This window comes from Podarcis muralis, chromosome 13, assembly GCF_964188315.1.
Source record: "Podarcis muralis chromosome 13, rPodMur119.hap1.1, whole genome shotgun sequence".
Classification (NCBI taxonomy): Eukaryota; Metazoa; Chordata; class Lepidosauria; order Squamata; family Lacertidae; genus Podarcis; species Podarcis muralis.
Genome location: NC_135667.1, coordinates 1794629 through 1815948, shown reverse-complemented (window position 1 = coordinate 1815948; position 21320 = coordinate 1794629). Strand labels below are relative to the sequence as shown.

Below are 21320 nucleotides of genomic sequence, written 5' to 3'. Positions count from 1 at the left end.
TTCCCAAATCCAGTGCCCACCAGAGGTTTTGAACGATATCCGCCCCCAGCCAAGATGGCTGTGCTCACGGCAGCCTCAGCGTCGTACAGGCCTGCTGGCTGGGGGTGTTGGGACCCATAGTCCCAAACATCTGGCTGGAGAAGGGATCTATCTATCTGTGCACCTATGGGATTCTTTAGCCGCGATTCTCTCACTGCAAGAGGGTTGGGCTGGATGGCCTCTGGGGGTCCCTTCCGTTCTACGGTTCCCTGTATTGCAGACAGGAAAGACTAACCGAGGCCGCTGCTGCAGAGGCAGGCGTGAGTCCGGGGAGGCGGCTTGGCCTGGTGGCTCTCCAGTATCTGCTGCACCAGCTGCTCGATCGAGAACTCGGCCGTGCCATTTCCGTTGCTGCAAGTCCACTTTATCCCGTGAACTGGAGGAAGAGAGGAAAGCAGGCGTGTGGGCGCTGCCAGCGGGAGTCAGGATCCGCACCCGTGCAGCTGTCACGCCTCCCCCACCCTACACCAAAAAAGAAGCCTGGGAAACGTAGTTCCGTGAAGGGGTGGTGCGGCCTGGGACTGCCAGGGGCTGTAGTGCAAAATTCTGGGGGTGAGGGGGGGCACCTGATGGTTATGGAAACTCAGCACCTCAACGAAAACTACAACCCCCATGGTTCTTTGGGGGAAGCCTTCCCAGCGAAGCCCAGAATGAAGCGTTTCCTGGTTGGGATAAGGCTGCCTGATATCAAGTGGCAGGGAGTTCCAAAGATTTCTTACAAACGCAGAATGGGAACCACGTGGTAACTGCACATAACTGTCAACTTTCAGATTTGGAAATAAGGGATCAGCAGCCTTGAAAATAAGGGATCAGCACAGTGGAGGAGGACTGGAAAAAATTTAAAGTTTATCTTAAAAATTGTTGTAAAATTGTGGAATGTTGAGATGTCGAGGGATATGATCTAGAGAATTACAGCTGTTAAAATTGAAATTAAGAAAATTCTTAAAGGGAATTAAATACAAAATTGAATGATGGATTGCTAGAAAAAAAAGGATCTTAAAATAAGAATGCAGTGAAGGAGAGGTATGGGGAAGTCGTGTTTTGTTTGTTTGTATTTTGTTCATGTTTATGTTTATGTTTGTAAAATCAATAAAAATTATTATAAAAAAAAAAAGAAAATAAGGGATCAGCAGCCTCACCTGTCCCGGGGACAGTCTACGGGATATCTAACAATCCGGGATAGCAGCGGGAAACGGCGCTGGAATAAGGGAATTTCCCGCAAAAAAAGGGAAGGTTGACAGCTATGTAACTGCAGCAGGTTGGAGCGATCGAAGGGGCACCAGTGGGGTGGGGCGATCTCATAGCAGCCACCCCGGACCCTAAGCCCTCAGAAGTCCCCCCCCAAAAAAACCACACACCCCCAGAGAGACCCCCACCCTGGCCTTACACATTGGCTTCAACTGGCCAACCAGCTCCTCCTTCGACCACTTCAGCCACTCCTTGCGGTCGCTGTTGATAGAGCACAGGACAGGCCCACAGATCTTCCCGCAATCCTCAATGGCCGGAACGTTCAGGTAATGAACCAGCACAATATCCGGATTCTGGAGGGAAGGAGAAGAGAGGGGCTGTTGGCCTGCGGGTGAATTCTGCCGAAGGGGAGAGTTTTGCCAAGTTACAGGGAACCAGGCAGAGGGCCTTCTTGGTGGTGGCACCCGCCCTGTGGAACACCCTCCCACCAGATGTCAAAGAGAAAAACAACTACCAAACTTTTAGAAGACATCTGAAGGCAGCCCTGTTTAGGGAAGCTTTTAATGTTTGACGTATTACGGTATTTTAATATTTTTTTGGAAGCCGCCCAGAGTGGCTGGGGAAGCCCAGCCAGATGGGCGGGGTATAAATATATTATTATTATTATTATTATTATTATTATTATTATTATTATTGCCTGTACGGGCAGAGAGGCGCTGGGACTGGAGCCCCCTGACCTTGCAACCCTTATTACAACCACCCCTGCCTGTGTAGGTCCCGATGACGCCCCTTTTTAAACGTCCATGTCCCCACTGGCCTCCGTGACTCAGGGTTAAGCCCTGATGTTCAAGCTGAGTGCAGGGTTAAGGCCCGGTGGTTTCCTTTTTTTTTTTCCCCCTCTCTCAAATTCAACATCCATATTCATTTTCTATCAGAAACCTATTACATAATTAACTAAATTAAAATAGACCTAATTCCTCCAAACTTCTCTTTGCTGTATACAAATAGAACACAGTTAGAAAATTTATATTAAAGCTTTTGTATTATAAATAATATTTCAAATTCCCCTATACCCCCCGTTCCCCTTCACCCATGTGGAAAGAAAAAGAGAGGCCTGGTGGTTTCTAGGTCTAGGTCAGCGGTCCCTGGCACTTTTAGGGGTCCCTGCCCCCTTGGTTCCACAACCAAGCATCCCCCAACACGATCCCACCAAAAAGCATAATTCAGAACAGTGGTTTGCACGACCCACCAAGGAAGGTACCATGAAATCCAAAACAATAAACTCCACATCTGTTCGGAACCCAGTTGAAACTATTTAGTTCAGTGGCTCCCAATTAGCTAAGTGCTGAGGACCCCCCATTTTTCAAAAGCCAAGCCATGGACCCCCGACTTTTGAAAATGATGATCTCTCAGCGGTAGTTCTTGGCATGTGAATGGCGCCACCAGACCTTCCAACATGTCCCAGTGCAAAACTGGGAGGTGCATCTCCCGGGCCACGCTCCCGAGTGTGTAACGCGAGCTGCATGTTTTGGGGCACCCCCCCCAAAAAATGGGGTGTCCCAGACAGTTGATAGGCATGTGCTACATACCACCCGGGCGGGTTATAGCACTGATTCCCAGACTTGGGTCTCCAGCTGTTTTTGAACTACGATTCCCATCATCCCTGACCGCTGGTCCTACTAGCTAGGGATGATGGGAATTGTAGTCCAAAAACAGCTGGGGACCCAAGTTTGGGAAAACCCTTGGGTTACATGGACTTCCTGGCCTCCATGCGCCACCAGTTGGGAACCGCTGATTTAATTTCATCAATTCGGCAAAAACGGATGGGACTTGATCAGCTTTTCAAAGCCTGACAGGTGTTTAGCAAGCGTCTTAGATACCACATTTAGGGACTGCTTCACTGTTCAGTAAATTCCTAGTGTGATCCATGGGCTTGGTGAAGTGACCCCAGTTTCCCAACGTCTGGTTTGAAGTCACTTAGCAGGGGTCTTAAATCGCCACGTTTAGCAATCTGCAGTCGATTTTCTCACTTGGAAAGAAGTTGGACAACCATGCGTGAAATCAATAGCCTAATATATACCGTATTTTTCAGTGTATAAGACGCCCCCATGTATAAGACGACCCATATTTTTTGAGTATAAGACAACCCCCAATTTTAAACTTACAAAAATTGGGGGAAATATAGTCTTATACACAGAAAAATACAGTACATGTGTGTATCTCAATCAGTATATGGCTACATCCAAAACATGCACAAACCTTCACCTACCACAGATGTAAAGTAACCACTGACGTCTCCTTTCCTCTTAGCTCCCCCTGGGTAACCTCAGTGCCCCTCTCCCCAGGGAGCCGAACCACCCACTTTGGGGGCCTGTGGTTCCAGATTCCTGAGTTTCTGGAAAAAGAGGGGACTCCAGAAGAGCAAGCGGGAAGCCTAATCTGGCACGGCAAGGCTGTGTCCACACTAGGGTGTTCAAGTGCGCATGGGCCGCTGTTTCCGCACATGAATTCGTGCACGTGCAGAAGCCTTCCATCTTATTCTCCCGAAGGGTTGCCTTGTCCGGCCCCCAGAAACTTGATCCCTGCATCACTGGGGACTAAATGACCCCAGGGGCGCTTCCCAACCCATACAATGAATGCTATGATTCTACATAGCTTGGCCCCGTGGCACATACCTGCAGCAGCCAATAGCAGCGCCGGTGGAATGTAGGGACGATAGACGAGTGGACGTAGCAGCCGTAGAGACACTGCGGAGGGGAGGGCAGAGGAAGGAGAGCGGGTAGGTGAGGAGGCAGGTAGAGGAAGGTGCCGCTTGGTGGAACAACCTGTGCCCTCCCCACAGCAAATCCTAGCACCCAGCCTGGTCTCCTGGAACCCAAACAGTAAGAGCTGCTCAACAGTGGGACGGACGCCCTCGGAACTCTCCTTTGTTGGAAGTCTTTAAGCAGAGATTGAATCATAGAATAGAATCCTAGAGTTGGACTAGACCCCAAGGGCCATCAGGTCCAACCCCCTGCCAAGCAGGAAACACCATCAGAGCACTCCTGACATATGGTTGTCAAGCCTCTGCTTAAAGACCTCCAAAGAAGGAGACTCCACCACACTCCTTGGCAGCAAATTCCACTGTCGAACAGCTCTTGCTGTCAGGAAGTTCTTCCTAATGTTTAGGTGGAATCTTCTTTCTTGTAGTTTGGATCCATTGCTCCGTGTCCGCTTCTCTGGAGCAGCAGAAAACAACCTTTCTCCCTCCTCTATGTGACATCCTTTTCTATATTTGAACATGGCTATCATATCACCCCTTAACCTCCTCTTCTCCAGGCTAAACATGCCCAGCTCCCTTAGCCGTTCCTCATAAGGCATCCTTTCCAGGCCTTTGACCATTTTGGTTGCCCTCCTCTGGACACGTTCCAGTTTGTCAGTGTCCTTCTTGAACTGTGGTGCCCAGAACTGGGGGTCCACCTGTCAGGGATGCTTCCGCTGAGATTCCTTGGGGTCCCTTCTAACTCTGCAGTTCTTTGATTTAGAAAGCCATGCCCCAAGACCCTGGGTTCAGAGGACCTGTGAGCAGGTTAGTCCTCTCCCACCTGGTTGCCATCAGGGCTGTCCACCGTGAGTCCTGCAGAGACGTCTGGGCCATAGCTGTCAACGTTTCCCTTTTTTTTAAAGGAAATTCCCTTATTCCGAATAGGATTCCTCACAAGAAAAGGGAAAAGTTGACAGGCGCTGTGGATTAAACCACAGAGCCTAGGACTTGCCGATCAGAAGGTCGGTGGTTCGAATCCCCGCAATGACGGGGTGAGCTCCCGTTGCTCGCTCCCTGCTCCTGCCAACCTAGCAGTTCGAAAGCACGTCAAAGTGCAAGTAGATAAATAGGTACCACTGGTGGGGAAGGTAAATTGTGTTCCTGTGCGCTGATCTGGTTCGCCAGAAGCGGCTTAGTCATGCTGGCCACATGACCCAGAAGCTGTACGCCGGCTCCCTCAGCCAATAAAGTGAGATGAGCGCCGCAAGCCCAGAGTCGGTCACGACTGGACCTAACAGTCAGGGGTCCCTTTACCTTTATGACTTCCCTTGATCTGGACACTAGACTGGACACTAGAATTGCATGACCTTTTATTTTTGCTGCTGTTGCATCACACTGATAAGCTTGTGCTCTACTAAGACCGCTGAATCCTTGTCACAGGCACTGCTGACAAGCCAGGCACCCCCATCCTACATTTCTGTGTCTAGCCATTTCTGCCGAAGTGCAGAACCTGACGCATTGGCCCCGTTGCCCGAGTCACCGCCTCCCTCTGTCTCCTCTTGTGAAAGATGCTCAGGGCTAGACCTCTCTTGCTGGACCTCGACTGTTTGGCCTCGCTCGACTTCCTGGATCCCGGGCTGGCATTCTATTGTGTCCCACATCTCTTGCCCCATCTATCACTACAGATTTGACTTGTTCATCCTTTGTATGCCACTCCAACAGCAAATTGGAGATAGATTTTAAACATTAGTAGCTAACAACTCCGTTTCCGATTTGGTTTTTCCCGTTGCAAAACCATTTTTCTTATCAAGCTTATACAACTCATTGATCCGATAATATTGTAGCCAACCATCCAGTTTACAGTGGTGCCTCGCAAGACGAAATTAATCCGTTCCGCGAGTCTCTTCGTCTTGCGGTTTTTTCGTCTTGCGAAGTACGGCTATTAGCGGCTTAGCGGCTATTAACGGCTTAGCGGCTTAGCGGCTATTAACGGCTTAGCAGCTTAGCGGCTATTAACGGCTTAGCGGCTTTAAGAAAAAGGAAACAAACTCGCAAGAACTCGCAAGACGTTTCGTCTTGCGAAGCAAGCCCATAGGGAAATTCGTCTTGCGGAACGACTCAAAAAACGGAAAACCCTTTCGTCTAGCGAGTTTTTCGTCTTGCGAGGCATTCGTCTTGCGGGGCACCACTGTATCTTTAATTTGATCAAATGGTCTGAATTTAAATCCTTCATGATCTTCCACCAATAAATCAACGTATTTCAACCATGCACAGGGCGAGACTTCTGCTGCTGGACCGCGACTGTTTGGCCGCGCTTGGCTTCCTGAATCCTGGGCTGGGACCAGTGGCCTGGCAGGTCCCTGGAGCTCTCGCATCCCCTTCCCTCTCTTAAGAGCTTCTCTTCTCCTAGCTGGATCTGCTGCAGAAGACGGGGCGCTCTGTGGGGTCCCTTCCCATGCCCCACACTGCATTAGGGGCCTTGGCAGATGTCTGGGGATGGTGCCCCTGGTGCCAATCCAGCCCCACCCCTTGTCCTGACAGTTGGTACAATCCTGCCTCCCCCCTGCCCTTCCCTACCTCCACGCCTTTCACTTTCAGCTTCATGTGGTCCTCGCGGGTCGTCTTGCCGTCTTTCCGCTTCTTCCAGCAATAGCCGTCCTTCCGGTACTTCACCTTCTTGCGGTTGTACAGGATGATGGAGCCGTTCTGGGGTCTGCCGGACGGGGAGAAGGAGGAGAGGGGAGGAGTGGGCTTTGTAGACTACCAACTGTATTTACAGGCCCCTTTATCCCATTTCTTTATCTCTGAAGGATATCAGCCTTGCGGTGTCCACAGTTCTCTTCCTCCCCATTTTACCCCACAACAATCCTGTGAGGCAGGTGAGGCTAAGAGATTGGCCCAAGGTCAAACGCAGGGAGCTAAGTAAGAATTCGAACCCTGCTCTCCCCCAGGTCCCAGTCCAGCACTCTAAACCATGACGACACACGGATTTGCCATATCAATTTGCCAAGTGCTGTAATTGTGACGTCTGACCTACTCTTTTATAGCTGCTGGTTCGTTAACAGCGTTCCACAGACTGTTTCGCTGATGGCACATGATTTACACTGCGCTTGTGATGCCCTGCGGTGTTACTCTTGTTTCTCGGCTGCGTTGGGATTCATTTAAACGGAAAGCAGCACAGAAATACAATAAGCAGATCAATTGGGGCCAAGGCACTTGCGCCAGAGCTATTAGCACAGCAGCGAAAACTTACGCTAGGACAGCTGTACCAAATAAGGGTCTGGTGACTTCTGTTTCAGTGTATCTGAAGAAGTATGCATGCACACGAAAGCTCATACCAATAACAAACTTAGTTGGTCTTTAAGGTTCTACTGGAAGGATTATTTTTATTTTGTTTCGACTACGGCAGACCAACACGGCTACCTACCTGTAACAATAACAATAACAATAATAATTAATTTTTTTATTTATATACCACCACCACCCCAATCTGTCTGGGTTGCCCCAGCCACTCTGGGCAGCTTCCAACAGATATAAGAACAAAATAAAACATCAAACATTAAAAGCTTCCCCCTACAAGGCAGCCTTCAGATGCCTTCTAAAATTTGCACAGTTATTTTTCTTTTAGTGCGATATAAATGCAATAATTGAGATTTAAAAATAAAAGTTTTGCAGGGGGAGAACCATGGTTAAGACACGAGCAGCCATGCCAGAGTCTTTGAGACAAAGTAAGGGTATTTGAACAAAACCAAATTACTTTCTGGCATCAGTCCATGTTTGGAAGCCACTGTCCAGCAAGTTTGCCTCCTCTGCATGAGATTCCCATCTCTGGCACGGAGCTGGGCTGCGCCTATATCCCGTGCCCCAGGTAGGTGTCCCCCGAAATGTCCCAGCGTCAGAGGTATGGCCCTGCCTCACACACACCTACCTGGTCTTGGGGGAACACGAGAGCCACTCTTCATGTTTCTCAAAGGTGATCAAGTAGGAAGCGATCTCCTACGACAGAAAAAAAGAGGGGGTTTGGGGCTGGATCAGACAAACGCCACTCTGCCAGCAGCTCAGCTGTTCTTAGGAGACGGGAACCCACACAGGACTTCTGAATGACAGAAACCATCGCGGGACCGACAGGACGGCAAGTCAAACGCCAACACACCCATCAGGCCAAAGGTAAGCCTCTCACGTCTCCCCACAAGGCAGCCGTAACCCCACACAATTCACCCCACAGGATCGCAGGGCGAAAGAAGGTAAGAAGCGCCTTCTGGAAAACATTATGGAAATGATGTATAGGTGGTACCTAACCCGGGTAAAATTAGCAAAGATTTATCATACGGATGATAATCTATGCTGGAAGTGTAAAGAAAAAGAAGGCACCTTTTACCACATGTGGTGGGCGTGTCCTAAGGTTAAGGACTTCTGGGGAAAGATTTCTAATGAGTTGAAAAAAATGTTGAAAATTACATTTGTTAAGAAACCAGAAGCCTTTTTACTTGGAATAATAGGATTGGAATTACCCAAAAAAGAGGTTAGATTATTTTTGTATGCCACTACAGCGAAAAGATTGCTATTAGCAAAAAATTGGAAATCACAAGAAATACCAACGGTAGAAGAATGGCAGATGAAGATGCAGGAGTTTTTGGAGCTGGCCGGACTGACTGGGGGAATCCGCGATCAGAAAGAGGAGGAGTACCAAGAAGACTGGAAGAAATTTAAAGACTATTTAGCTAAATATTGTAATATAAGATAATTAGAAGATACTTGAAAGTATCTGATAGGCCTAGGATTGGAATAAGAATGTTGTATAGTAATATGGATTTGAGTCAAAAAAGAAAAGAGATGAAGATAGATAGCTGAAGGAGTTAATTGTATTAGAAAGAGGATTTTGGAGAACTGTTACAAAGGAGATACAATGAAATTCGGTTAGGGGGGATTTGAGGAAGTCAGATAACAGCGAAAGTTAATTTGGATTTTAGAAGTAATAAGTATTTTTCTTTCTTTTTTCTTTTAGTATTGTAATGTGTTTTGTTTCGTGTTTTTTATATGTTATATTTGTTATAAATGTGGAAAATCAATTTTTAAAAATTGGTGTTTGTTTTTTAAAAAAGTGCCTTCTGGATCAGGCCAAAGGGGCCCCATCCAGACCAGGATCCTGCTCACACGGGGCCCAACCAGGTGACTATAGAGGGACTCCCCTCCTGCCGTTTCCAGAAACTGGTACCAGGAGCATCTCTGACTGTGGAGGCAGAACACATCCTTCACTGTGGCTAGAAGCCGTCCATAGCCCTCTCCTCCTCCATGAATCCTCTTTTAAAGTCTCTTCCAGTGGGAGGGAGTTCCATAGTCTAACTCTGCACTGCATGAAGAAGGACTTACTGTCCTGAATCTTCCAGCCTTCAGCTCCACGAGTTCTAGTGTTATGAGAGAAAAACTTTACTCTCTCCGCTTTTTCCGGGGTAAGTGCACCTGGGTCGTTTTATTTGGTTTGTAAAAACCAGTCAAGGAAGGAAGGACAAAGGCTTTTCAGCGGCAATGTTTGTCCCCGTCTTAAGAATCTGTATTGGATTTCAAACTGTTTTTGCAGACCGGTGTGCTCTAGATGCTGTTTTTAATTGTTCACATGTACGACATTGGTTTTGCTTTAATTCTTGGTGGCATTTACCGCAAAAACCGCCTAGAGGTATTTTACGGGAAGCCGCTCATAAATGGAACCTGAGAATTATAATTAAAATAATCATCATCCCCCAGAGGTTCTATAGCAGGTTATACCACCTGGCGGGTATATCCTCCCCATTCTGAAACAGGGCAATTAATGTGAACGTCGCCCATCCACCAGTTCTCCCTGAAGCAAAACTTATTTTGGTACAGCTTCGCATCACCCAGTGCCCTGTCTCCGGCTGTGGCAGTTGCTGACACCCCCAAGAAGACGACAGGGGAGCCCTTTTCCCTAGCGAGCAGAGACAGGCCTTGTTTACTTGGTGCTGTTGGGAAGTCCTTTGCACTCACTAAGACAGGGGTCAGCAAACTTTTTCAGCAGGGGGCCGGTCCACTGTCCCTCAGACCTTGTGGGGGGCCGGACTATATTTTTGGGGGCAGGAATGAACGAATTTCTACGCCCCACAAATAACCCAGAGATGCGTTTTAAATAAAAGGACACATTCTACTCATGTAAAAACCACGCTGATTCCTGGACTGTCCGCAGGCTGGATTTAGAAGGCATTTGGGCTGGATCCGGCCCCCGGGCCTTAGTTTGCCTACCCATGCACTAAGGAGCACATCAGTTTATGTGAAGAGGTGATGATAGGATACGGTCACAATCGGGAGGGGACAGGCTGACCTGTTACTGATCAGGTCTTGTTTGTTATACATTTAACAACAACAATAATAATAAAAAATCTTGCATGTCCTGGGACCCTCAGGCCAGTGACCCACTGTTATGTACTGAGTTGAATAGGATTCAGAATGCAGCAGTCTGATTGGTCCTAAACAATAGGATTCAGAATGCAGCAGTCTGATTGGCCCTAGAACAATAGGATTCAGAATGCAGCAGTCTGATTGGTCCTAGAACAATAGGATCCAGAATGCAGCAGTCTGATTGGCCCTAGAACAATAGGATCCAGAATGCAGCAGTCTGATTGGCCCTAGAACAATAGGATTCAGAATGCAGCAGTCTGATTGGTCCTAGAACAATTCAGCAGTATGATTGGTCTGCAGCAGCCACCCAATCCAGCTCCAGGTGGAAGTGAATCCGCAACCTGATTGGCCTACAGGAGAATCCCAGAATTAGCCAATCACGTGGGGCCCGTTGTGTAAATAATGTATATAAAGCAGATATTGTGGGGGAACTTCCATTGCTCCTCACCACTATGAGCTGAATAAAGAGCATGAAATCCACTCTTGACTCTGAGTATATTTCACCCACCTGATCCAGGATCCTGTCCCCAGATGCCGTCAAGAAACCCGCAAGCGGGATCCGAACGCAAGAGCAACTATGCGCTGCTCCGGAGCGTAGGACATGAACTAACAGAATCAAGTCATGAGAAAGGAGATTCCAACTAAACATCAGAACTTTCTGACAGCAAGAGCCAGCAACGGTGGAAACGGACGCCCTTGGAACGTGGTAGACCCTCCTTCACTTGGGTTTTTAAAGCAGAAGTTGGGTTTGGATGGCAGTGGTCAGGGTTTACAAAGCAATAACGTCCCCAACCCCTGCTCCACGCTCCCGGGCGAGTTCCGGAAGCTTCCAACATCGCCATATATTTGTGATTCATAAAATATCCCTATTTCAATTTTTTTTTAGGTTTTAAATTTCCTGCTTCTGCTCGCTCCCCTTTGTGCATTCGCTATAATTATTTAATTTGCTTCTTGGGGTGGAAACAGCTTTCTTTGTTTTCACCGCACCCTTCCTCCCCAAAGGGAGCCCAGGGCGGCCTGCCCACAGGACAGCAGAATCAGAAAACCAAAACACTCCCCGTTACGAAATAAAGCAATGATGCATTCCGGAGGGCAGAGATGGAAACATCAGCCCCGCGGTCTCAGTCCCCTCTCAGCAACTGCGATTCCTGCACCGCAGCGGGTTGGACTAGATGACCGCTGGGGGTCCCTTCCAATTAGAATTTTATGGAAACCTGCAGCCTGGCCGCCTTCTCTATTGACCTTCCAAATTCTGCTTGGGGGGAAAAGGCTTGTGCAGGCGACTTAAGAAAACATGTTCTGTAATATGTCGCCTGTCCCCGTAATATGACCTCAATCTAAGGGTCAGTAATGTGCTTTCTCTACATGCTGCAGAGGGAAGTGAGGGTCCAATGGGGCCTATCAATCTGGAAAGGGACCCCATCCAGGATAAGGAAAAACACTGATTCTAAACCTCCACTGCCTTGCGCAATATCTTCAGGAGAAGAAAAGGCACAGGAGTAAACCCTCTGCAAATCCAGAGAGGGGTCCCTAAGACTGTTGGACGATGCCTTGTACGCTTCCGTCCAGCAACTCCTGCAGCCAAGGTGGTGCCCAAAGTCCTGCTCTGGTTTCCTTTGCACCACACCAGCAAAGCCGAGACGGGGGTCTTGTCAGCTGGGCAGCCCAGGACCCCCCCAACACATCGCCCAGGCTTGCACCCCAGGGAGGCCACTTTGGTGCTGTCAACACAGAGGTTTGACCTTACCCCAGGAGGCGAACTCCACTGTCTCTCGAGACAGGCAGATGCCAGCAACAATTTATCTATATTGTTAAACGCTCTGATTTTTTAAAAATGAAGTTGTGCTACGCAAGTATTTTTAGAAATAAGCTAAATATTAAATGTGGGTTTGCTAAAGCTTGTTATTCCGTTCAAAACAAATAAACAAACCCCGCTACCCGCTGACGTTGTTGCCTTCTCGTCTGCCTTCTTTTACCCTTATCAAGTTTGTCAGCTTAAACCATAAATGGCATATTTCCCAAACTTCCGATCACCAAGAATCTACGGAGGGTGTGTGTGTGTGTGTGTGTGTGCATTTTCAAAATCCACCATCTTAACTGCTGTTAATGCATGAGCTACTATTTCCATGTCCTACTCCCAATATTGTGTCCTTAAGGCAGGGGCCAGGAACTTCAGGCCCAAATAAAGGTAAAGGGACCCCTGACCATTAGGTCCAGTCGCGGACAACTCTGGGGTTGCGGCACTCATCTCACTTTACTGGCCGAGGGAGCCGGCGTACAGCTTCCGGGTCATGTGGCCAGCATGACTAAGCCGCTTCTGGCAAACCAGAGCAGTGCACAGAAACGCCGTTTACCTTCCCGCCGGAGTGGTACCTATTGATCTACTTGCACTTTGACGTGCTTTTGAACTGCTAGGTTGGCAGGAGCAGGGACCAAGCAATGGGAGCTCACCCCGTCGCGGGGATTCGAACCGCCGACCTTCTGATCGGCAAGCTCTAGGCTCTATGGTTTGACCCACAGCGCCACCCCTGGCCTACAATCCTCTCCATGTGGCCCTCAGAGCTCTGCCCAGGCTACCCCCACCTCCTGTCATCAGTGCTGCTAAGTGTAGCCACTGGGCTGGATTACTGATCATGCCTCTTGACTGTCTGGACCAATGACAGAGAGGGGTCTGTGCAGGAACAAGACTGTACAAAAGTAAGGATTTCCAAACATTGCCCTGCCCATTTTTTGCCCATGGCCCCGCCCACTGCTGCCATGTGCCCGCCCCCAGGCTGGAAAAGCTTGCCAATTCCTGGCCTTCAGTTAGCCAAACACTATCTTAGAAAAAAACTTAGGGATTCAAATATTCTAAGGAGTAAATAGGAATACATAGCGTCCCCAGGTGGTCACAGACTCTGTGAATTCTACAAGCCCTAATGACTGCCAAGAGATTGATACCGATGAACTGGAAGAATGAAGACAAGATTCCTGTTAATCGATGGATTGATAACAGTGATAATAATTGCAATGTATGAACAGATTGCCTGTAGGCATAGACTTTGTTTGGACAAGTATACTGACAAGTATATCTGGAAAGAGTTCATACAGAAGGCAGAGGGCTCTGAGTAACCATATTAGTAACCATGCATAGATTAGGATAATAATAATAATAATAATAATAATAATAATAATAATAATAATAATGGGACGCAGGTGGCGCTGTGGGTTAAACCACAGAGCCTAGGACTTGCCGATCAGAAGGTCCCTGCTCCTGCCAACCTAGCAGTTCGAAAGCACGTCAAAGTGCAAATAGATAAATAGGTGCTGCTCTGGCGGGAAGGTAAACGGCATTTCCATGCGCTGCTCTGGTTCGCCAGAAGTGGCTTAGTCAGGCTGGCCACATGACCCGGAAGCTGTATGCCGGCTCCCTTGGCCAGTAAAGCGAGATGAGCGCCGCAACCCCAGAGTCGGTCATGACTGGACCTAATGTCAGGGGTCCCTTTACCTTTACCTTTAATAATAATAATATATTATATGATAACCTATAGCAATGTAATTTACTTAATGTATTATGCTGTGCTTTTTGCACATTCATTTCCTTTCTCTCTTCCCCCCCTCCACATTTTCTTTTTTCATTTTATTCCTTTATAAATGAAAATCTTTAAATAAAATATCAATTGAACTATTCATAAAATACCTCGTTGGTGTTCCAGCGCAGTCGCTCCTTGGGCAAGGCGGGACACTTGGGAACGCATTCCACCAGCTTCTTGGGCAGGAAAACCTTCAGGTGGTGGTTGTTCTCTGGAAGGGGCGAGGCAGGCGGAGGGTGAGACCCGCGCTGGGCAGGGCAGGGGGTGTTAGAGGGAAGACAGGCTCCTGGGCTTCTCCAGGAGGGGGCAGGTGGGCGAGAGGTGGGGGGCCGCAGATCCCAGGGGAACCGAGGGGAATGGTTGCCCCAGCGCCCAGCATCCTGTTTCTGAATGTTCACCTCCACCCAAAACTCTTGCTGATAGGAACCCAGCAGGGGAAAGAAAAAAAGAGCTGGGATAAAAGACCCTTTCGCCCCAATATGTTAAGGACGGTCTTCCCCAGCGTGGCAGAATTCAGGTGTTCTGGGGCACAGAATTGCTGACGGCGCCAGGCCATGATGGAAGGCTGTGCCAGGGTTTTGTCTTGTTGGCAGGGCCTCCTGTAGCCCTTGCAAAGGTGCAGGCATGGGATGAGGAGTCTTAGGGTCCTCTTGCTAGTTTTGGAGAGGGACCCCATTTGCTTGCTTGCTTTAAAAAAAAACCACGAGTCGCCTTCTTGATCAGTGCTCCAAACCATGTGTGAATGCTAGTAATAAATACATATGGAACACACACAGAGACATGGAAAAACCCAACCAAAATATCAAACAGCCGATTTTAAATAAAATTTATAAAGCACCAGGCCACTTGGTTGGCCAGCAAAAATTCAAACACGGCAGCCCAGAAGCACCTTCCTGGGTGAAGGAGCCTGGTGACAAAACTGATGTCAAAGTGAGTGGCCAAACCACTAGGCAACAAAGCATGGGTGCCAGCACTGAAAAGGCCCTGCTGCTCTCCGGCCTGCATGGAGAGTGGGAGGCAGGGGACGGTCTCTTCCACACAGGCCCTCGGGGAGATATAATTGGGGCAAGGGTCCCAATCCAGACTTGGCGGGGAGGGCTCCATGAACAGGAAAGAGAGCCCAGGGAAGCATTGGGGAGCCAGGATTCCTGGGTCTCTTTGGAGTGGGAGAAGGACGGAGGAAAGACAGGAAAGGATCCAGCACCCAACAACTCACCAGAGACCTCTGTGGCTTCCTTGTTCATCTTTAGAGCGTTGAGTGGCAACAGCGTTAGAGTTTTTGGCCTGGGGGGCTCAGATCAGGACGCGTGAGGACTGGGATCAGACCTGGAGAGGCAGCGGGTGGGGAGGTGGGTGTTTAGGAAGGCCGGGGTGCAGAGGCACAGAAGGCAGCCCCCTAACCTCAGGGCCCACGCATCCCCCACAGGCCCCACACATCCCTCACCCTCTCTCATCCAGGATCCACTGGTTTTCTCCTCCCTTCTCCCCACCTCCTCCCCACACAGCGCAAACAAGCACCCACATTGGCTAGCTAGCACCCTCATCCCAGAGATTATTTAACTGCGATTCCTGCGTTTTAGCGGGTTGGACTAGATGACCCTTGGGGTACCTTCCAAAGCTACGATTGTATACCATTCTCTAAAGAGACCCTCCCAAGGGCTACGAAGGGGTGAACTCCCCCCCACTTTTCTACATCAAGCTTATTGCTGCCCCTTGCACCAATCCCAACCCAGGGGGTTGGGGGCAACTGGAGGCGCCCCTTCCTTGACCCCCTTCTCAAGCAGTCAAGTGAGATCACCCATAGCCAGCCCCCTGCCTCACCCAGACACCCCCTAGAACTGGGCTCCGGCTCTTCTGCCACCCACAAACCCCAGCCTTTGTGCTCCAGCTTCCCGGCAGGATAGGGACCATTTCAGAGCTGCACCCACGCAGGAGAGTCTCGCCGTTCCCCCGCCCCAGCTGCCAAGCTCAGCCCCACACATCCCGCCACCCCCTGGCCAAGCGCCCCACGTGGCTCCGGCCGGCTCCAGCCGCGCCCCCAGCCCCGAACCCAGCCTCCCCCGCCGGTGGCCAGGAGACCACGCCTCCGGCCCCATCGCGTCCCCCGCTAGCCCCACACCTCGGTTCCCCCCATCCCCGCGCTCCATCCGCCCCACCGGCCGCCGTGCGCCCCCCGCCCGCGCCTGTGGCCCTCCGGCCCCCGCCAGGCCCCGCGCGCAAGGCTGGCCCTCGGCGCCCTCCAGCCCAGCCCCAGGGCGCATCCTTCGCTCCCGCGGAGCCTCCGGGGCGCACCTGCTGCTGCTGCTGCCGGGGCCGCCGCTGCCTCCGCTGGTGCCCGAGCTCCGCCGCCGGCCGCCATTCTCCTCGCCAGCACCGGCTGCGGCTCGGCCCCTGCCTGCCTTCCTTCCCCTGCCCGAGAGGCGCGCTCCGCCCCGATCGCTGACAGCTCGCCGCGGCCCGGCAGCGTCTGAGCTCAGCGCGCAAGAGGAGGCGGAGGCGGAGGAGGAGGCGGAGAGCCCGAGGAGGAGGAGGAGGAGGCTGCCCGGGCCGAGGGGGCTCCGGAGGCGGAAGCCGGCGCGGGATCGGGCGCAGATCGGCGCTGGGAACCGGGCGGAGAAATTTCCCACGCTTCCCGCGCCGCGTCCCCAGCTCAGAACAGCCACCCGGCGCTCCCAGCCAGGCGGGGCCGGATCCCCGCCCCACGGGCGGGGGGGGGGGGTCGGGCAGCCCAAGAGGCGCCCCCCCCCTGTCCCACACACTCAGCCCCATAAGAACCCAGGCGGTCGCAAAATAGGAACGGGCCCAAACCAGGAAACAGCGGCTGCGTTTCAGAGGAGTTTTCGCGCACACGCGCCATCGTCGTTCGTTGCAACATCCCCAGGCCCGGCAAGTCTCGCAAAACGTTTCGCTCAGGAGCTTCGGTGAGTTTAGCCTGCGGGAGGACACTCAGTCCAGAAAGACAGAAGGCATCATGGAATGGGAGCGTTGGAAAGGACCCCCCCCCCAAGGGTCATCTAGTCCAACCCCCCTTGCAATGCAGGAATGTCGACTAAAGCATAGGACACTGAGGTCCAGCGCCAAGGGCCTTCTGGCGGTTCCCTGGTTGCGAGACCAAGTTACAGGGAACCAGGCACAGGGCCCTCCCACCAGATGTCAAAGAGTAAAACAACTACCAGACTTTTAGAAGACATCTGAAGGCAGCCCTGTTCAGGGAAGCTTTCAATGTTTAATAGATTATTGTATTTTAATATTCTGTTGGAAGCCGCCCAGAGTGGCTGGGGAAGCCCAGCCAGATGGGCGGGGTATAAATAATAAATTATTATTATTATATTATCCCTGTACGAAGTCCTGGAGGATAAAGGGTGTCGTTGCCTGCTAGCCCCCGTGGCTGTATCCTGCCTTCGCTCTCTGAGGGAGCATAACTTTGAATACCACGTCCTGGGCATCATAGTTGTGCTCAGATTCTGCTTGTGGGTGTTTAGTGGGCACCTAGTTGGGCGCCGTGAGAACAGGCTGCTGGACTAGACGGGATCCAGCAGGGATCTTATAAGAAAAATGGCAAAACCCAGTCAGACCTTGAACTAACCAAAACGTAACCATCTGTTATGTTTTTTCTTCTTCTTCAAATTTGTACACCATCCGAAGATCCCAGGGCGATTCACAACATAAAGGTGCAAAAGGAAAACACAAAATACGTAATAAAACAAAAGCAAACCAGTGACAACCCCCTGCCACCCACCAAACACATTTAAAAGGCCATGGATCTGCCCAAGGCCTGGTTGAAGAGGAACGTTTTTTTGCCTGGTGCCTCAAGGTGTATAATGAAGGCGCCAGGCAGACCTCCCTGGGCATCCCACAAATGAGGAGCCACTGCAGAGAAGGCCCCGTTCTCATGAAAAAGGCCTCAGCAAATGATCTCAGATTCCCAGCTGGCTCATATGGGGAGCATATGGGGAGAGGTGGCCCCATCTGCCTGCAGACTGTCTCGCCAGAGTGGTGCATGCTCTGGTTATCTCCCGCTTGGACTACTGCAATGCGCTCTACGTGGGGCTACCTTTGAAGGTGACCCGGAAACTACAACTAATCCAGAACGTGGAAGCTAGACTGGTGACTGGGAGCAGCCGCCCAGACCATATAACACCGGTCTTGAAAGACCTACATTGGCTCCCAGTACGTTTCCGAGCACAATTCAAAGTGTTGGTGCTGACCTTTCAAGCCCTAAACGGCCTCAGTTCAGTATATCTGAAGGAGCGTCTCCACCCCATCGTTCTGCCGAGGGCCTTCTGGCGGTTCCCTCACTGCAAGAGGCCAAGTTACAGGGAACCAGGCAGAGGGCCTTCTTGGTGGTGGCGCCCGCCCTGTGGAACGCCCTCCCACCAGATGTCAAAGCGATAAACAACTACCTGACATTCAGAAGACATCTGAAGGCAGCCCTGTTCAGGGAAGTTTTTAATATGTGACATTTTAGTATATTTTTCATCTTTGTTGGAAGCCGCCCAGAGTGGCTGGGGAAACCCAGCCAGATGGGTGGGGTACAAATAATAAATTATTATTATTATTATTATTATTATTATTATTATTATTATTGCGATGTTGCGGTCCTGTACAGGCTTTAAAGGTTGAAACCAGCACTTTGAACGGGGAGCCAGTGCAGTCAGGCCAGGGTCGGTATCAAAGGATCAAACCTTCTTGCGCCTGTGAGCAACCTGGCTGCAAAATCCTGCAGCCGCTGAAGTTTCTGAACCGTCTTCAGAGGCAGCCCAACATATAATGTGCTGCTGTAATCTAGCCTAGAGGTTACCAGAGCATAGGCAGAAGTTAGGCTGCCCCTCTCTGGTTAGGGCAGGGGTCAGCAAACCTTTTAAGAAGGGGGCTGGTCCACTGTCCCTCAGACCTTGTGGGGGGCCGGACTATATTTTGGGGGGGAAATGATACAAGAGCACCACGAGCCGCGGTGGCTGCTTACCTGTGTCTTGTGAGTGGCGGCAGGACGATGAGTGGCGCGCAAAAGGGCTCCAGAGAGGGACTGCTTACTGCTGGCACCAACAAAGCCCAGTCTCCTTCCTTCTCTAGGCAGGGCAGGGAGAAGCCAGGAGGAGGGAGGGAGGAGGCACCGGCGCCACCGTGGGAGGGAGAGGGAAAGAACGCGTGCGCTGGAGATCCAAGCGGTGATTCCCGGACCGTCCGCGGGCCGGATCCAGAAGGCAATTGGGCCTGATCCGGCCCACGGGCCTTAGTTTGCCTACCCATGAGTTAGGGGCACAGCTGGGCCACCAGACGAAGCTGAGGGAAGGCACGCCAGGTCTCCTGAGTCTCAAGTGACAGCAGTGGATCCAGAAGTATCCCAAAGCTAGGCACCCGCTCCTTTAGAGGCATCTAACCCCATCAGGAGCAGGCAACCTCCCCGCCATCTGGTCTGGGGAACCACCCACTAACAGTGCCTCAGTTTTATCGGGATTGGGCTTTATTTTATTGTAAAGGAGAGTTGTGTGTCATCAGCATATTGCTGACAATGTGGGGATGACCCCACTCAGCAGTTTCCTGTAGATGCTGAATGGCATAGGGCAGGGCTCTGCAACCTTTAAGACAAAAAGAGCCACTTGGACCCGTTTCTGAAGAAAAAAAAACCTGGGAGCCGCAAAACTCGTCATTATAAAAATAACTTTTTTGTCACTTTCTTATTATTTCTTTGTTTGACCTCTCAGAATTACTCCTCCTCATAGAAATAAATGTTAAATTAACAAGTTACCTTTTTTTGTGTGTGTGTTCTTCACTCCCCTTCAAAACAGTGACCAGCGTACATGCCCCCTTTCAATGCAGTGACCAGCGTACATGCCCCTTACAATGTAGCGGGCGGGAAGGTGACGTTGGGACGGTGCGTGACTAACGCACGCACCGCCCCCATGCGACGTCACAGCCAGTACAATGCCCGCCACAGTGGGGAGTGTCGGAGCGCACAATGCGCCTCCTCCCCTCGCTAGTATCCGCCCCGGAGCCGCGGCAAAGGTGTAAAAGAGCCACATGAGGCTCTGGAGCCGCGGGTTGCAGACCCCTGGCATAGTGGATAAAAATCAAACCCTGAGAAACCCCACATTGAAGGCTGCTCAGGGCTGAAGAGCAGTCCCCAGGCATCACCCTCCGGAAATGACCATCCAAGGAGCACACCAGAGCCACTGCAAAGTCACTCCCCCTCCCTGACCCTCAAGTCTGCAACGCCCTGAGATTCCACCTGCCCCCAACTTGTTAAATCGTTCTGGGTTTCGCACAGCCTCTGTCACTCATTCCAAAAGAGCCTCTCCTCATTATAGGCGAAGTTGGCACCGCCAACTCCATCTTTATTTATTCCTCATATTCAGAGGCCAAGCTAGCTACTGTTTTGTATATGGCCGTCAAGGCAGGCAGGCTGGCCTGGTGATGTGCCTAGAGCAAGTGATTTGGGTAGGGGAACTGGATGGCGGGGTCTGTGTGCAATGATTCTGGACCAGTGAAAAGAGAGAGGAGCATATGCCCAACTGCTTGCCGTTGTCAAGGGTTTGTGGGCTCACTTCTTTGTCCAGGAGTGGCACTGAAAGGGTTCCTGGGCATGGCGAGCTGCAGGGCAACACAGGAGCTGTATCTGAACGTGGGTTTGCACCTCTCTGCGTGGCTCGTGTAGGATTTGTTGGGGGAAAGATCTGAGCTGCACTTCCCACTAGGTTCCTTTTAGCCCTTGCTGAGCAGCTCAGTAGGCACGCGGGTCTTCCCGGTTTGATCTCTTCCTCGTGCTCACATCTCTGCCATGCTGAGACAGCAGCAGCAGCACTCGGCTGCTTGTGTGTCCCGGCGCTGCCTCTCTTCTTCTCAGCTGGTGCCAAGCCAAAAAGGTATCTCGGTGCTCCCAGACTGTTGCTGTTTCTGGGTGGTATTCAGTCACATACCAGCAAATTCAGGCTGCACGACTGTAATTGGATGGGAGGACTTGTGCAATAAGCCTCTTCCTCCACCCCAAATTGGGCTTTTTGCGGCAAGGAAAGTGACGGCGGGGAAGTCCATTAGCTTTGGCACACCGTCATCTGGCCTCCCCACAAAAAAAGCCAGAGGGAATGCTCATTAAATAGCCCCTAAAGTCCCCTAACTGGACTGTTTGGTCCAGTTGCGGACAACTCTGGGGTTGCGGCGCTCATCTCGCTTTACTGGCCGAGGGAGCCAGTGTACAGCTTCCGGGTCATGTGGCCAGCATGACTAAGCCGCTTCTGGCGAACCAGAGCAGCGCACGGAAACACTATTTACCTTCCCGCCGGAGTCGTACCTATTGATCTACTTGCACTTTGATGTGCTTTCAAACTGCTAGGTTGGCAGGAGCAGGGACCGAGCAACGGGAGCTCACCCCG

The 21320-nt window shown here is 50.9% G+C and overlaps 1 protein-coding gene across 11 annotated transcripts in view; it reads right to left on the bottom strand.

Annotated features, from left to right (window-relative positions):
• CAMTA2 (calmodulin binding transcription activator 2) overlaps positions 1–17928 on the bottom strand; it is a 67610-nt gene extending 49682 nt beyond the window's left edge. For 4 of the 11 annotated variants that reach the window (XM_077916745.1, XM_077916752.1, XM_077916755.1 and 1 more), the window contains exons 1-8: positions 16247–16655; positions 15167–15286; positions 14058–14161; positions 7899–7966; positions 6548–6683; positions 3903–3974; positions 1427–1580; positions 275–415 (exon numbers count right to left, since the gene is read on the bottom strand). In XM_077916745.1, coding sequence (XP_077772871.1) covers positions 275–415; positions 1427–1580; positions 3903–3974; positions 6548–6683; positions 7899–7966; positions 14058–14161; positions 15167–15194 — 703 coding nt within the window. In that variant the 5' untranslated portion in view covers positions 15195–15286; positions 16247–16655. Of the gene's footprint in view, positions 1–274; positions 416–1426; positions 1581–3902; positions 3975–6547; positions 6684–7898; positions 7967–14057; positions 14162–15166; positions 15287–16242; positions 16657–16758; positions 16868–17536 lie in introns of those variants that run through there. The other 7 variants (XM_077916753.1, XM_077916751.1, XM_077916749.1 and 4 more) reach the window with 6 other exon arrangements.
• Positions 17929–21320: the final 3392 nt, after the last annotated feature.